Source organism: Phoca vitulina, unplaced genomic scaffold, assembly GCF_004348235.1.
Source record: "Phoca vitulina isolate PV1807 unplaced genomic scaffold, GSC_HSeal_1.0 scaffold75, whole genome shotgun sequence".
Classification (NCBI taxonomy): domain Eukaryota; kingdom Metazoa; phylum Chordata; class Mammalia; order Carnivora; family Phocidae; genus Phoca; species Phoca vitulina.
This window is the reverse complement of record NW_022589778.1, coordinates 2,180,415-2,198,653: the sequence shown is the minus strand read 5'-3', so window position 1 is coordinate 2,198,653 and position 18,239 is coordinate 2,180,415. Positions and strand designations below refer to the sequence as shown.

The 18,239-nt window shown below is 38.5% G+C and overlaps 1 protein-coding gene across 1 annotated transcript in view; it reads right to left on the bottom strand.

Annotated features, from left to right (window-relative positions):
- Positions 1–18,239, bottom strand: part of LOC116625246 (RNA exonuclease 1 homolog) — a 46,542-nt gene that overhangs the window by 1,302 nt on the left and 27,001 nt on the right. The window contains exons 8-15 of the mRNA XM_032393666.1: positions 16,017–16,079; positions 14,694–14,843; positions 13,066–13,179; positions 10,202–10,275; positions 9,923–10,030; positions 8,347–8,462; positions 2,604–2,742; positions 322–442 (exon numbers count right to left, since the gene is read on the bottom strand). Coding sequence (XP_032249557.1) covers positions 322–442; positions 2,604–2,742; positions 8,347–8,462; positions 9,923–10,030; positions 10,202–10,275; positions 13,066–13,179; positions 14,694–14,843; positions 16,017–16,079 — 885 coding nt within the window. The remainder of the gene's footprint in view (positions 1–321; positions 443–2,603; positions 2,743–8,346; positions 8,463–9,922; positions 10,031–10,201; positions 10,276–13,065; positions 13,180–14,693; positions 14,844–16,016; positions 16,080–18,239) is intronic.

The window sequence follows — 18,239 nt, the reverse complement described above, 5'->3', positions numbered from 1 at the left end:
GGAATTAGATCTCCACACCCACAGAAGTTTTATACATGAACTCAAAGGCCAGGCAACTTGCCGAACAAAGATTTGGCCACCATTCTCTGTAATGGTTATTCTGATGCCCGTGGAAGATCCACGACGACACCAGGCAGTGGGCATTTTAGTGCTTTTTACATAACAAGATGCTTTAGGGTTCTCCACCCTAGGAGAGAATCCATACAGAAAAACCCACCTTAAGCACTTCAGGGAGCAGACCTTTTACCATAAATCCCATGGTTTGTTTACTCAAGTCAGACTTAGGATCCTGATATTAATCAGGAGCGAACAGGCTCTTACCATTGTCCTGAATGATCCTCTGCAGGTGGTCAGCCACTAGACTCTTGAGGGATCTTTTGTGAGGCAAGCCTAGCCGATGAGGAAACAGAACTGTCGTGTCCACAACTGAAGTATGAATTAGCTGTCAAATGAAAGAGAAAATCCTCTCAGAAGCCCTCCCCAAAGAATAACGACACTGATCACAGCAACAATCATTGTAGAGGGAGAACTATGCTCCATGGGCAAGGAATGTGAGGCAGCTAAGACTATCAGTCACTAAGCCCTCCACATGGATTAATCATTACAACTTGCAGACTAACCTAATGAGGTAGATATTTTATTGTCCCTTTTATGATATTGGCCCTTTTTGCAGCCAAGGGAACTGCAGCTCTGAGAGATGAAGAACGGAGTTAGGAGAGTACCTGGAAATCAAATCTAAGCGGTCTGATTTGTGGATCCACTTTCCTCCTGTGAGCACCACCAGGGGGCAGCATGTGCAGACAGGTTCCAACCAAGACTCAGGGTAGATGCAGAGTCACATTCCCACCTTGGGACTCCGGTGAGGGGGGCACACCTCAACTTAGCACATGTCCTACCACATATGAGTGGTTTACTTGTGTCTGGGGAGGGGTCATAGACAAGGACCCTGTCGCGTCTATGTCCAAATTTCCTGTGCTTATACATGAAAGATGATGCATAAACTTCCACTGAAGTTTCATACAGCAGAAATTAAGATAGATAAAAAGAAGAGCAGTCAGATAACTGAGAGCCTAGAAAGTTAGGTACCAGTTTGGATTCTTGAGGAGGGGAGCTGTATTTTGAAAGGAGCATGGAAGAAGATTAGCTTCAAGAATAAAGTCTCATTGAAAAATGAGGAGTTGGAAAGTTAACATTTAGCACCCGTATGCCATGTTTAGAAGCACTTTAAATTCTCCTTTAATGTGTCAACTACTATCCAGACACCAGCTCCTGGCTGTGGGGTACTGAATAAATCAAAGAAGACAGTGGTAGAAATAGAGAAAAATAGGAAAATCCAGGAGTTGTCTGGGCTAGGAGACAGGTGGAATAAAATGGTTCCTGAAAAAGGAGAGAAAGTCATGGTGAGAAGTTCAGTTTGAGACGTGAGGTCTCTGAGGCGACAGAAGGACATCCCTGGAAGAACTTTCTCAAAGAAAACTTAGGTCTGTCCCCACCTCTCTTTTTGCACAGTTTGGTAGGTCTGGGTAGAAGCACATGCCAGACTTACCTGTCACAGGCAAACACAACACTGCTATTGGAAACAAATCTATACTTTGAATACCAGGTGCTTTACAGAGAACAGGGCTGACATTCACCTATGAAATTTAAATGGCCTTATTTGTATTCTTGCACCAAAGAAGAACGAGCCCTTCTCTGCATGAAGGTAAGTCCTCGGGGTGGCTAAAACAAAGAATCAGCAAATGTCTCCAAAGTTCAAGAGCTGTGCTGTCCAAGTGGTAAGCCACCAGCCGCATGTGGCTGTTTAAATTTAATATAAAAAATGAAAGAATCATTTTCTCAGTCACATTAGACATATTGTAAATGTTCAATAACAAATGTGGCTAGTGTCTACCATGGTATATAGTGAAAATATAGAAAGTTCTATCGGATACTAGTGTTCTAGAACAGAGGTGGTCACCAAACTCTTAAAAATGCCAAGCTGTAAATATTTTGGGCTTGCAGACCACACAGTCTCTGTCGTAACTATTTAAAAATGCTGTTGTAGCATGAAAGCAGCCACAGAAAATACAGAAGTGAATGGGGGCAGTGGGTCTAACAAAATTATTTGCAAAAATAGGTGGCCAGCACCGGCCACAGTGTTCTGACTCCTGTTCTAGAGCAAAGAACAGATAATTTTAACCTGAAGTATATTAAGGGGTAGATTTTCAGGTCTATCATGCCAAGAAAAATGAACATGACATTTGATTTTGAGCCTACCTGTAAGACCTACCTGATTTAATATGAAAAAGTATCTCCAAGTAGTGAATAAAATAACCTGTTAGATAAACTTAGTCTTACCCATTTGAATATTAAAGACAATGTCAAACAATGATTCTGGCTTTATCCTAACTAATGGATTTTCTTTTTGATCTGGATGAGCCCAATGACTTTAGCTGTCTTATACCGCTTCTGGTTTATGATGGTTGGACTATATTATCAACATGGACAGCAATTCTTTTCTTCTTAGTTAACAGGGCAAATCAACAATCAATGATAATGCAATAATAAGGACTACCATCTTAACACATACTGTTCTGTGAAAGTACAAGGCTGTAATTCTTTACCTTAAGAGCATAGAGACTATGTTCAAAGCTATGTCCAATTAGTACAGTGTCAGCACTGAACAGGTTCAACAGGATGGCTTGGACATCACGGATCGATGTTTTAGTGTTCTTCAGGTCATCTTCAACCACACCAGAAAACCTGCCCCAGTAAGACACACAATGCAAGAAGGTAACTCGCTGGATTTCATCCGTTAGAGTTAGAACACATCACTGACCCAGTGTGACAAACACTCACTGAACAAAACAAAGATCTTACTTACGACTATCAGCTATCCTTTACTAGCTTATATTTGTAAAATGTAATGTGGATTAATTAATGTAAACCTGGGAGGGGGGAGACATGAGGAGTTCACAGAGTTCCCTTGAACTCTCTTTGTATAATCTGAGCTTTATCTCCCATTAAAGTAAGCCTAAAACAGCCACCATGGAAAACAATATGGAAGTTCCTCAAAAAATTAAAACTAGAATTACCATATGATCCAGTAATTCCACTAGTGGGTATTTACCCAAAGAAAACAAAAACACAAATTTAAAAAGATACATGCACCCCTATGTTTATTGCAGCATTACTTATAATAGCCAAGATATGGAAGCAACCTAAGTGTCCACTGATGGATAAAGATGTGGTGCACACACAGAGGAATATTATGCAGCATTAAAAAAGAATGAGATCTTACCATTTATGACAACATGGATGGACCTAAAGGGTATTATGCTAAGTAAGTCAGACTGAGCTTTCACTCATATGTGGAATCTAAAAAACAAATAAGCAAAAAGCAGAACGAGACCTATAAATATAGAGAACAAATGGTTGCCAGAGGGAAGGGGGATGGGAGGATGGTCAAAATGGGCAGAGGGGAGTGGGAGATACATGCTTTTCATTATGGAGTAAATAAATTATGGGAATAAAAGGTACAGCATGGGGAGTATAGTCAATAATATTTTAATAGTGTATGGTGACAGATGGTAGCTACACTCGTGAGCATAGAATAATAGAGAGATGTTGAATCACAATGTTTTATACCGGAGACTAATGTAACATTGTGTGTCTACTGGACTCAAATAATAAAAAATATAAAGCCTAAATATGAAATATGGGTACCATGGAAGAGCCCTAGGCAGAATCCAGATAACCTAAGTTCGAACTCTGCTATGACTCTACTACTTACTTACTATATTTGTGGGGTGTTTTTTACTGTTTTATTTATTTATTAAATTTTTAATTTTAACTCCAGGATAGTTAACATACAGTGTTATATTAGTTTCAGGTGGACAATATAGTGATTCAACAATTCTATACATTACTCAGTGCTCATCATGGTAAGTGTACTCCTACTCCCCTTCACCTATTTCCCCATCCCCCCATTCCATCTGGTAACCATCAGTTTGTTCTCTATAGTTAAGAGTCTGTTTATTGGTTTCTCTCTCTTTTTTTTTCTTTGCTCATTTGTTTTGTTTCTTAAATTCCACATATGAGTGAAATCATAGGGTATTTGCCTTTCTCTGACTTATTTTTCTTAGCATAATACTCTCTAGCTCTATCCATGTTGTTGCAAATGGCAAGATTTCATTCTTTTTATGGCTGAATAATATTCCATTACATATACATATGTATATGTGTGTGTGTATATATATATATACACACTTCACACTTACTCTATTTGACTTTCAGAACGTTACTTAACCTTCTGGTCTCAGTTTTATCTGTAGAGTTAATTACCTATCTTAATGGTTTATGAGAACAAGTGAAATACATGCAGAAAACTACACTAGTGGACTCCATGAAGCACATTCTAAGTAACTGTCCAGAAACATGGCTACTTCTATGCTTTACTGCAATTTAGGAGAAAAGCAAGACATAAAAATACTGGCAAAGTATTTTTAACTTAAAGTACATATTGATATTATTGTCTCCTGTAAACAAAACATACATGACTCCACTTTTATTTAACATAGTATAAGAAGTATTAGTATAACTTATAACATAGTATAAGAAGTATTACCTAACAACGAGGCAGGAAAAAGAAATAAAAGGCATCCAAATTGGAAAGGAAGAAGTTTCAAACTGTTTGCAGATGACATGATTTTATATATAGACAATCCAAAGACTCCACCAAAAAACTGTTAGAATAAATGAGTTCAGTAAATTTGCAGGGTCCAAAAAAATCAATATACAAAAGTCTACTGCATTTTTATACACTAATAATGAAATTTCATTAAATTAAGAAAATACCATTTACAAGCATCAAAAAGAATAAAATACCTAGGAATAAGTTTAATCAAGGAGGTAAAAGACCTGTACACTGAAAATTAAGACACTGATGAAAGAAATTGAAGGGGACATCAGTAAATGCAAAGATATTCCATGCTCATGGACTGGAAGAACACTATTAATATTACCATATCACCCAAAGAAGTGTACACATCCAATGCAATCCGTATCAAAATTCCAATGGCATTTTTCACAAAAATAGAACAAACAATTGTAAAATTTGTATGGAACCACAAAAGATCCCGAATAGCTAAAGCAATCTTGAAAAAGAACAACAAAGTTGGAGGCATCACACTTCCTGATTTCAAACAATATTACAAAGCTATAGTAGTCAAAACAGTATGGTACTGGCATAAAGACAAACGCAGAGATCAGTGGAACAGAATAGAGAGTCCAGAAATAAACCCATGCATATATGGTCAATTAATCTAGGACAAAGAAAGAGTGAATACACAATGGAGAAAGGATAGTCTCTTCAATAAGTGGTGTTGGGAAAACTGGACAGCCACATGCAAAAGAATAAAAGTGGACTACTATCTTATACCATACTCAAAAATTAACTCAAAAAGAATTAAAGACTTGACTCTAAGACCAGAAACCATAAAACTCCTAGAACAGGCAAAACGCTCCTCGACATTGATTTTAATCATTTTTTTTTTTTGGATCTGACTCCAAAGGCAATGGCAACAAAAGCAAAAATAAACAAATGGGACTACCTTAAACTAAAAAGCTTCTACAACCATCAACAAAATAACCCACGGAATGGGAGAAGGTATTTGCAAATCATTTATCCAATGAGGGGTTAATATCCAAAGTATATAAAGAACTTCTACAACTCAACAAAAAAATCCCAAACAATCGGATTAAAAAATGGGCAGAGGATCTGAATAGACATTTTTGCAAAGATATAGAGATGGCCAACAGACACATGAAAAGATGCTCGATATCACTCATCATCAGGGAAATGCAAATCAAAACCACAATGAGATACCACCTCACACCTGTTATATGGCTACTGTCAACAAAATAAGAAATAACAAGTGTTGGCAAGGATGTGGAGCAAAGGGAACCTTCGTGCACTGTTGGTGGTAATATAAATTGGTGCAGCCAACACACTGCCGGTATACAGTATATATGGTACACAGACGTATACTATGCAAAACATGGAGCTTCCTCAAACAGTTAAAAACAGAACTACCATATGATCCACCAATTATACTTCTGGGTATCTATCTGAAGAATATGAAAGCACTAATTTGAAAAGACATATGTACTCCAGTGTTTATTGCAGCATTATTTTCAATAGCCAAGATATGGAAATAACCTAAGTATTCACTGATGGATGAATGGATAAGAAGATGCAGCATAATATCTACAAAGAAATACCACTTAGCTCTAAGAAAGAAATCTTGCTATTTGTGACAACATGGATGAACCTTAAGGGTATTAGGCTAAGTGAAATAAATCAGAGAAAGACAAACACCTTATGATTTCACTTATATGTGGAATCTAAAAAACAAAATAAATGAACAAACAAAACAAAACTCACAGATACAGAGATCAGAATGGTGGTTTCCAGAGGGGAAGGCAGTTGGGGGTAGAAAAAATGGGTTAAGGAGACCAAGAGGTACAAATTTCCACTTATAAGTCAAGTGGATGTAATGTACAGCAATGGGGACTCTAATCATTAATACTGTACTATAAAATTGAAAGTTGTTTAAAAAAGGAAATCTTAAAAGTTCTCACAAGAAAAAAGTTTTTAAACTTTGTATGGTGACAGATGATAACTAGTCTTACTGTGATCATTTCACATGCAAATGACAAATCATTATATTGTACACCTGAAACTGACAATGTATGCCAATTATACTTGAATAGTTAAAAAAAAGATACCTGGCTCCATCATCAAGCTTAGGGAATTTGATAAATAGTTAATCAACTCTTTGGATTAAGAAGAAATTATCATGGAGTACTTGGGCTTACTTTAAAACATTTTTAAAAAATTCAATGCACTGAATGCATTTGAAGTTTTTTTGAGACTCAAAATTATTTATAATGCAAGCCCTTCAGTTATCATTTTGTCACTATGAATATCAATAATTACCAAATTATTTCCAAAAAAGCAGTTAGGAAAGATTCCATTAAACCATGAAAGAATAAGTACCACTAGAAGTACAGTAATGTTAAGTATGTTACAATTTTGTTTGTCAATATACCCCAATAAAGCTGAAAAAAAAACCCAATAAAATAGGGCTATTCAAATGTGGCAAAAATGAGTAGGAAAAAAAATCCAAATAGGTCAGGAGAAAGATTAGTATACAAATGTATTTTCTGATAATAGCAACTTTAACTGATTTTTATGCATATAACCATTTTTATGAACTGTGAGGGAATTTAGGTTTAAAAATGCTTATTAGAATTCTCTATAAGTATTCTCAATATTTATCATCAAAACAACTTTTAATTTACATGACCACTTTGTTTTATTGTGTTCCAAAATTATGGACATACACACACTATATATGATACATATACTTTATATACAATATTACATAAGATATTATATATACTACACTGTATTATGTATACTATGTACATTATATATACTATATATGTGTATGTGTATATACAAGCCATATTTATATGTGTAAACAAATCATATATATATACACACACATATATAAATGAGTAATTTTAAGTACTTTTGGAGAATGTGTTAAAGAAAACTGAATAAATACAATAACATCAATAATAAACACTTCTTATTCTAAAGTAAAAATTTAGATCCTTGCCATTTTATATTTGAGTAAGTATATAAATAGGTCATGTTATATGGCTTATAAGCCTTTAGGAAACCCAAATTCAATTGATCAGTGATATCACTGGTGTTTCATACGAGGTTTTTAAAAGTTAAAGGCACATCTATATTGTACCATTTCAAAGTTAGCACTGAGTTTGGGTCAGAAATATGTCATATTTTAATAATAATGATTCACCGAATAGAATCTGCACTGAACCATTAGTTTGCATGCTATATCAAAGCCATGTATACTCAGGGACATGTCTACAAGATTGCAGAAATTTTTATCTAATGGGTATTTTTACCTAATGGAAATGGCTAATATCGTATTTTCAAAAGGAACTGATTAATGGTGGAACAATGAATAAAATAATTTATTCAATATTTTTACCTCTCTAGCCTCCTACCTACCACTCCAACATGTCAACACCATGAGGGCTGAAGCCTTGTCTCTTATTTAGGGTTGTAACCTGGGGTCTAACACAGTGTCTGTCTGCATAATTTTAGCAAGGTACTCAATAAAATATGAATGTTTTTGAACAAATGAATGAACTAAAGGAAAATAGTATAACTCATGGTGTAACATTGACTCAATAAAAGTACTAAGCTAAAACTCACCTAAACTACATGTTGAATAGTCTACATTCTCAAAAGCCAACCCTTTTATATACCTGGTGTTATAGTCAATGACTTCTTCATCCGGTTTCACAAATGTATCATAGACCACCTGGAGGCTGGGATCAACCACGGTCACTTGAGTAAGTTCCAAACCTTTGGCTGTATAGCACTATAAAGGGGGTGGGGGGACATATTAAACTTACATAGCATATTGAGTAAACATTTTAACATCTTAGATATCCTAAAGGAATATTTCTAACTAGAATATACAATTTAATCATATTATTTGGATTTGCTGACAAAAGCCAGTCAGTGGATCTGACAGTCTTGTAAAAGATGTTCCAAGCTTTAATTTTTTTTAAATGTTAGTAGTATTTCTGCTAATAAAATCATTCCATTTTCTTGGCTTAGTCTTTACAATTATTTTTATTAGACATTAGTGCTATCCAGTAGAACATTCCATGATGATAAAATGTTTTATTTCTATGCTGTCTAGTATGGCAGCCACTAGCCACTAGTATGAGGGGCGCCTGGGTGGCTCAGTCAGTTAAGCATCTGCCTCTTGATTTTGGCTCAGGTCATGTTCTCAGGGTTGTGAGACTGAGCCCTGCATTGGGCTCTGCACTGGGCATGGAGCCTGCTTGAGATTCTCCCTCCCCCTCTTCATCTGCCTCTCCCCCACTTCCATGTGTACATGCTCTCTCTCTCAAAAAAAAATGAAATATGGCTAGCATGACTGAGGAACTGAGTGTTACCTATTGGATAATGCGGTTATAGATTTTGTTGAATTACAAAAGAAAATCTTTACAATACATAAACATGGCATTGTAGAGGACAACATGGAAAGGATACTTGATTTCAAAGCCTGAAGCAGCCTTGTTTCCAGTTAAAGACCTAAGCTTCAAACAATGCCCTTCTCTACTTATCATTATTAAATTCTACTAATCTGCTCTCCAAATATACCATAGGGAATAAAAATTTTAGGTTTTGGCAGAGACAACCGTTCACATGATGTTTGACATGTCCAACGTACTTTCCCCTATTTTAGTATATCTGATTCTCACAGTAACCATGGAGTGATTATTAACCCCATACTTTACAGATTAGAGCACCCAGGAGACTTGCTTGGGGGGTGACAGCGGGTAAGGGGTGGGGCTTCCCAGGTCATAGGATTCCAAGTTCTCTTTGTTCCCTGCTTTTTCATATTGATTCTCATATGAAGAAAAATCCCTAAAAATATTTTACTGTCTCTATAAACAAGAGTTTCTGAAAAATTTATTCAAGTTTTTATGTTGATTCGGGGGTAACGGTACTATTTATAACATTTTCCACCCATATAAGTTCAGCAATGTGAGGAGTAGAACCATCATGGGTGATATATAAAAAAAAATTAACAAATAAAAAGAGGACCAAGGACCAATTCCTGGCTCTATCCCTTACTAGGTATGGGAATTCCTCCAAGTCACCTCTCTTCAGCTTCAGTTGCTTCTGAAAGTATGTGAACTACACTGCAGAGCTTTGTGGGATGGGGATAAAGCCCAGTGAAGTGCTGTCATACAATGGAGAGTGCGCCACAATAATTCGCTTGTAATTACTCCAAGAAGGGTGGAAGAGAAAACACTGACATACCACCTCACAATTCACAGCAAATACACCGGGATTACCATCGGCGGGTGGGCACTTGACGAAAGTCTTCACAAAGCCCTCTATGTTTTCTTTCTGGTCATGAACGTGAAGCTGAAATAAACGTTGCCAAATAAATTACTATTTATTCGTGCAGGGGCAATTACACTCATAAAAATTTCCTCAATTAAAAATTAGCTAATGAATTCTTTCAAATGCTTCTTGGTCTCTGGAGGCAACACCTCTGGTCCCGACACGAACAGTGGTCTGGATGACAAGCCCTACCTTGGCAACCTGACACCCGGCAGATCCAAGGACACCTTCACAACAGCTGTACCGTGTCTCTAAGCCACCAAGGACTGCAAACCAACAAAAAATACAAATCAAAACAGGCAAACTCTATAAAGCAGAAGTGGCTCACTCCCAGAGCACGTGTCTTACCCTACCCTCAAAGACCTTTAAGGACACTGCCGTGCACATGATCTGATGTTACCACTCCACATAGTCCTAGTTTTGGATATTACATAATGAACAGGAAAAATCAACTCCTGGAAGCAGAGTTCTTATGGGTCACACTTTGAAGGTGAATTACAATTACCAATGTCCTGAACACCTTCCGTCTCCTTCCTTCCTCTTTCCCTGATTTTGCCCTGGTCCCTCAGCAATCCTCTGGCATTCACTTTTTTTTTTTTAAGGTTTTATTTATCTATTTATTTATTTAGAGAGACAATAGGCACATGAAAGTGGGGGGAGGGGCAGAGGGAGAGGGAGAAAGAATCTCAAGCTGTCTCCGCACTGAGTGGGGAGGCCCACAAGGGGCTTGATCCCAGGACCCTGAGATCATGACCAGAGTCAAAATCAATAGTCGGACACTTCACCAGCTGAGCCACCCAGGCACCCCTGGTGTCACTACTTTATTCTGCTTTGACTTTACCTCAACTATCTTTTCAACCTTCCCTACTCCTTGACCTTTTCTCTCTACTGGAGCCCTCTGGTTGAGGGGTTCCAACTACCACCTTCTCCCTTCCTGTGTCTGAGCTGTTGATCTGACCCAAGAAACCACCCAGTTATGGAGGCTGAGACCACAACACAGATGGCGCCTCCAGCCTTGGCTGGACCTACCAAATCCTATGCCCTCTCCTTCTGCATCTTTGACCAGGCACTTTGCACATTTTCACAGCAATAATCCCAAGCCTTCATAACTCTTTTCTTACCCCACTCCCATATTCCAGCTCATCTGTTCCCTTATCCACCTCAGCCCTTCTTCCCCCTGGACAAGGTAAATATTCTCTCAGCTGTTCCCTATTAAATCCTTCTGCCTCCAGTGGTTTCTGCACCAGTTTTCCTTTAAATGTGGTTAAGACTGATTTTCCTGAAGCACACATTCATTCTATCACTTTTCTCAAGTTGTTCCCTTGTATGTTACAGATCAAATGCCAATTTCTCAGGCTGGCACTGAAGGCTCATGCTTAACCAGCCTTACGTTACTCATCCAATCTTGACATCCCACAGCTTTATCTTACTTTCTCCTGTGATGAGAAAGGGAGACAGAGAACCGGTATTAACGCAGCATCTGTCATAAGCCAGGACTTTGACATGTCACCTCACCGAATTATCACCTAAAGCTCATTCTATGAAGGTGGAAACAAAAGCTCAGCAAGCTGACATAACTTGCCCAAGGTCTCAGATAAAGTAGGTGGCAAAAAAGCCCCAAATCTCGGGTCTGCTGACTCCAGAGTTCTTGTTCTGTTTATTACGCTGTATTGTCTGGTTAGCGCAACCGGTCTGCCCACTACACTTACTCTTCCTTCAGCGTCTTCCCTCTTTGTTTTTCTCCTTTTGAAATTTACAGTCCCTTCTCCCTGTGAAACTAAGCCCTCCATGCTCTAAACACTCAGGCCAAACCTGCCTGATTTACTTTATTCTTTATCCACGTATTTTTTCTGTCATTCAATCAAGCCCACTGTTCTTTTCTATTTCCTTTTCCTTGCGTTATCTTCTTCATAGCATTTAGTACAATCTCATTCATATTCATGCCCATCTCTACATGAATAATTCCTGTGTCCACACACCCACCCAAAGATTTATGGACGGTCCATATGCATTAGGTACCACGCTAAGTGCTGGGGAGACAATGAGGAGAGAAAACAAGGACGGATGGTGGTTCCTCCCAAAGCTTACAGTCTTTTGGAGATGGCAGATAAATGACTAGATCATTATAAAATGTGGTTAAGTGCTTGCAAAGGAAGAGGCAGTGTGCAGGGGTGGAAGAGGGCAGACCTCGTTCAGATGGTGAGGCTGAGAAAGGACCTTGTGGATGGACAAGTTAAGCAGAGGCCCAGAGGATGAGGAGGATCGAGCCACGGCAAAAGCAGAGAGAACAACAGGCAAGGAGGCTCTGGACAGGGGGCCAGGGGACTGTGAAGGGAACAAGGGACAGGGTAGAAGATGGGGGCACAGGCCAAATCAGGCAGGGTCAGCAAAGTAACCGAAGGCTTTTCATCAAAGCAGGGCAGAGACAGGACTAGATGTAAAAAAGTTATTCTGGGAGTTTGGGGGTGAAAAATAGATTTGGGGGGTTGGTAGAAGCAGGGAGACTGAGCAGAACGATGGTGCAACAACTGGGGACAGAGATGGGGGTGGCCTGGACCTGGGCAGGGGCAGGAGAGGTGGAGACAGCACAGGCTCAGGCTATATTCCTGAGGGAGAGCCGATGAGACATGGGCACTACTGAGACGAAAACGTGCACACGTACAGGGAGACTAATGATGGCACCCAGGTTTTCGGTTTGCGTAGGCAAAACACCCACCTGAGTGGACTGTAGCCAACTACCATGTTGCAGGGAAGATGGGAGCTGGCGGGGTGGCAAAGAAACTATTCTAACCCTAGCAGGGGCAAAGCAGGTGAAGTCCGGGGGGGAGCTGACCGCCTGGAGGCCCTTCTGCACGGTCACAGCCTGGGTGTTCCCGAGCCCGCGGGCCGCAGGGGTACGAAGCGGTGGTCAGAGGTTCAAACTTCAGGGGTTACAGTCTCTCTTTCCGGGACTGCATTTAATACATACAGCGAAGGGAATACTTTATTCCACTTTTCTCTCAACAACTTGGGCACTGGCTGGTCAACTAAGTGCAAGAGAGCTACCAAATACTTGCCTTTATGACTCAGCATGGGCCCAAAGTGGTAGTTACATTCTTCTACTCTGCAGTGTTTGCCTGCGGGCGTCACACCATACATCTTCCCACAACGACAACATATCTTCCTGGAAGCTAAAACAAAGTAGGAAATGAAATTATTCATGAATCTACAGAGAGAAAAGAACAATGGATTGAAGTGCAGGGAATGAAGTGCCTGTGCATTCTTGATCATGCACGGATCGCACACCCAGGGCTGACCACGAAGTCACAGGAGAAGTCACAGGGCTCATCAGAGGAAGACTTGCGGGTGGCCTGCTCACGGCACCAGGGCCCCCTCCTCAAACAGGCATCCCCTGTCTGTCCCCCGAGTTGGCCTAACGCCAGATAATTGTGGCATTAGCCCCACAGTCTGACTGTACCCAACTTGATTAATTACCTGTGTTAGTACACAGTAGCTCCTGAAATAAGCAAGTCTTTCTTATTATTTTATCCCTTTTAGACAGATAGTGACCTGTATATATATGAAGTCGCTGAGCGTATATCTGAGCTTTTCACTAGACCCATTTATGAATAACATTCCTCAAACTGGCTCCGATGATGAAAGCAACTCTTATCTGAACGTCTACCGTGAGCTTCTGAGGCGCGCACTGTGCCAAGCATCTCGCATGCATTCCTGGGACAGATTCTCACAACAGGCGGATGGGGTAGCTACTATCATCCAGAACTGGGAAAACCAAAGCTGGGAGAGGTTAAATGGCTTATCCACATCCAACCAGCATCCAAACCCAGATCTGCCTTCCTCCTTCGGAGCCCGTGTTCTTAACTGGGGTAAGGGTTTAGGAAAAAAAAAAGGTATCACAAATGGTGAAGATAATCCTGAGAAAAATTCTAAAGATACCAAAGATAAATATTTTGTAGTCACTGAAAAATATTCCTGTAACTGCATTTCAAACTCTAATGGACCTAAGATTTGACAGTTGTGGTGTTAAGTATCCTATATTTTCTTTTTTTGGCAGGGGAGGAATGAGTTTTAACTAACCATGCCAAGCATTTAGAGAAAACGTGTAATAATAATACCAATTGTAAATCTTTTTTTTTTTTTTTTTTTTAGATTTTATTTATTTATTTAACAGAGAGAGAGACAGCGAGAGAGGGAACACAAGCAGGGGGAGCAGGAGAAGGAGAAGCAGGCTTCCCGCAGAGCAGAGAGCCCGATGTGGGGCTCGATCCCAGGACCCTGGGATCATGACCTGAGCCAAAGGCAGACGCTTAACGGCTGAGCCACCCAGGCGCCCCCCAATTGTAAATCTTTTGATAAGAATTCCTAATGAAAGGATACGAAGTATTCAAAACATGACACTGCATATGTGTATGAATAGTAGGAGTAAGGACTCTAGAATCAGACTCCTTGGGTTGAAATCCTGGCTCTACCACTTGTTTTCAGAGGGACCTTTGACAAGTCATTTGACCTGTGAATGGAGGCAATGCTCATACTTATCTGAAATGATTATTAAGATTTAATAAAATAAATTATGAAAATAAGATACACTACTTAGATACTCGAAATGAAGTGGAAAGGGAAATAATCCTTTCAGTGTTCTAACCTTAGTAAGTAGCGAGGATCATTTTCGGTCCCATATACTTACTGTCATTTACAAGTGCTTTTGTCATGCCTGAGGTTAAAATAATACTTCCTGGTTTGTCAGGGTTGGGCTGGGGATAGTTATTTTCATGTAACTGTTCTTCAGTTAGAAGGTAGTCTTTCAGATGTCTGTAGAGAATAATTCCTGTGAGTACTAAGAAAAAAAAAAAAGGACTGTTCAATAAAATTTAAATAGCATGTTTTAAAGGAGTGGTAAAGTTAGAGTCTACTAACCCTTCCAGACATGAAAAGCTAGGATGCTGATTAACATTAAGTAAGAGAGTAGCCTAAAAGAATCCGACTCTCCATATCCTCTGACAAAAAGGAAAAAAAAGAAAAAAAAAAAATATATAGTTCCCTGCATCATCTGATGTCCTATACTTTGGATAAGAGAAGGGAAAGCAAGAATCAGATCAGTAATATCTAGTGCGTATGCCAAACTATCCTAATGACTTTGATTTAAACTTTATATTAACCCAGAAGGGCAAACATATTGACCTCGTTTTTATAGACGAGGGAAATGAGGCTCAGAGAAATGAGGACACATGACCAAAGGTACACAGCACAGTTGATATACAAACTCAGATCCTCTGGTTCCAAATCATGCTTATTGATTCTTAATAGTCACAGAGATAAGAAGAGTGCAAAAGCTTACAAGCAGTAAACATGGTGTCTTTCACACAGGCAAAATCCATGAGTTCAAGGATCTCTTCCCAACATCACTAACCCTTAAATCCCCTCATACTAATGGATTCTTAAAATTTCTTCTATTATTTAAAACTGGCAGAATTCGCTAGACCACCTTTGGCGAACCCTTTTGTAAAAGGAAGAATTCTTCTGTGTGAGAAGTATTAGGAAATTCTAGAAGTACCTACTTTGTTTCAGACAAGTACTTGGAGGACAAGTACTACCACCTGGTTTTATTCAAAATACAACCAAATTCAAGTAACACCTTTTCTCTAGCTTCTTGCTCCTCGAAGTTTGTTATAAATTCAGACTTTGAGGCTGTTCCCAGACCCGCTGAAGCAGAATCTGTATTTTAACAAGATTCTCAGGCAATTAGAAGCACGACTCTTGCTGGCTGGATATATGTTAACTCTCACCCTCTCAAAAAAAAAAAAAAAAAAAAGAGGTTGAGAATTCAAATGCTGCCTAAGTAGAGCCCATTTTTTTCATGTATTTATACTAATTTTTAAAAAGGATATCAAGTATGCACGGTCTGCAGGTGATCCTTCATAAACAACAGTTTAATAATTACATTATGCTGCATTTAGTTCTCCTTTAAGGTGATATGGACAAGGGTCTGTCATCATTACACCAAGCTTACCACTTCTCTTCTCATTCTTTTTCAATCCAGTTGTTTTGTTGCTGTTACTGCTTCCAGACACATCTAGAACATACAAGAACTTTTCTCCTGAGACCATGAATTATTATTGTCTGCTTCATAAAAAAATACAGAACACAAAAAAGGTGTATAGCATAGTCAAGACTTTATTTTTACCTTAAAACAAGCACCCAACAAGTGAGACCAAATAACTTCATAACCAATTCCAACTTGAGAAAAAAGTTAAATTTACTGAACTACTAAAAAGGTCAGGGCTTCATAGTTTCCAAAGCTAATATATTTTGTATATTGGCTAGAGTATGTCTAAATGTGAGTCAATGAGTTTTCATCATCATTGACTACAACTCTAACAATTTGCAAATCATTTCTATTTCCATTGCAAAATATCCAAAATATGTACTTAGACCTCTATGTTCAATTTCTTTCTTTTTTTTTTTTTTTAAAGATTTTTTATTTATTTATTTGAGAGAGAGAATGAGACAGAGAGAGAGAGCATGAGAGGGGAGAGGATCAGAGGGAGAAGCAGACTCCCCGCTGAGCAGGGAGTCCGATGCGGGACTCGATCCAGGGACTCCAGGATCATGACCTGAGCCGAAGGCAGTCGCTTAACCAACTGAGCCACCCAGGCGCCCTCTATGTTCAATTTCTGTGTGCTATATTTAATATGAAAAGAAGGGGGGGAAGTTAGAATACTATAAAAATACTAACCTAAGCGACCTTGTATATTTTTTTTAATTTTTATTTTATTAAGTTTTTTAATTCCAGTATAGTTAGCATACAGTATTATATCAGTTTCAGGTGTACAATACAGTGATTAAACACTTGCATACGTCACCCCATGCTCATCACAAGTGTAGTCCTTAGTCCCCATCATCTATTTCCCTCATCCCCCCACCCACCTCCTCTCTGGTAACCATCAGTTTTCCTCTCTATAGTTAAGAGTCTGTTCTTTGGTTTGTCTCTTTTTTTCCTTCGTTCATTTGTTTTGTCTCTTAAATTCCACATACAAGTGAAATCATATGGTATGTGTCTATTTTTTACTTACTTTGCTTAGCATAATACACTCTAGATCCTTCCTTGTTGTTGCAAACAGCCAAGATTTCATCCTTTTATATGGCTGAGTAATATTCCATTGTGTGTATATATGTATGTGTACATATATGTATGTATATAAAATATAATGTATGTATATATCTTCTTTATCCATTCATTTATTGATGGAAACTTGGACTGCTTCCATAATTTGGCTCTTATAAATAATACTGCATTAAACATATATGTGCATATATTCTTTTGAATTAGTGTTTTCTTATTCTTTGGGTAAATACCCAGTAGTGCGATTACTTGGTCATAGGGTAATTCTATTTTTAATTTTTTGAGGAACCTCCATACTGTTTTCCATAGTGGCTGCACCAGTTTACATTCCCACCAACATTGCACGAGGGCTCCCTTTTCTCCATATCCTCAACAACGCTTGCTGTTTCTTGTGTTTTTGATTTTAGCCCTTCTGACAGGTGTGAGGTGATATCTCATTGTAGTTTTGATTTATATTTTCCTGATGATGAGTGATGTTGAGCATCTTTTCATGTGTCTGTTGGCCATCTGGATGTCTGTATGTCTTCTTTCAAGAAATGTCTGTTCATGAGACCTTGTATATTTTAATGCACGTTTAAGTCTACTTCAAGTGCTGTATATTTTTTAAATGCCTTGAAGAAATTATAAAGTTTTTATATTCTTGAAATTAGAATAGCCTTTGTAAGCATAACACAAAACCCAGAAACCAAAAAGGAAAATACCTTCCATATTATTAAAAACTTAATAAGGCTGAAGTACAAGCAACAAACTGAAGAAAACATCTGCAGCGCATTTAAAGGAGATATGCAAAAAGCTGTTGCAGATGATGGGCCAATAACAAAAGGGGGCAGAAGGATGCAAAAAGGAATTTTAAAAGAGAGAGGAAAAGGAAGGTCTTCATAGTAATAAAAAAAAGACTAAAATAACTTCATTTCTGGCCTATTCTTTCACACTCTGAAAGAGGATAAATGGTTAACTTTTGCAAGGTGTGAAGACAAATACATATACTCCTACCTTATTAGTGGGGGATGTAAAGGGCAAACATTTTCTGGAGGCAGTTAGCAATATTTACCAATTTTAAACATGCAGACCCTTTCTCCTAGCTACTCTGTGCAAGGAATGTATGCTAAG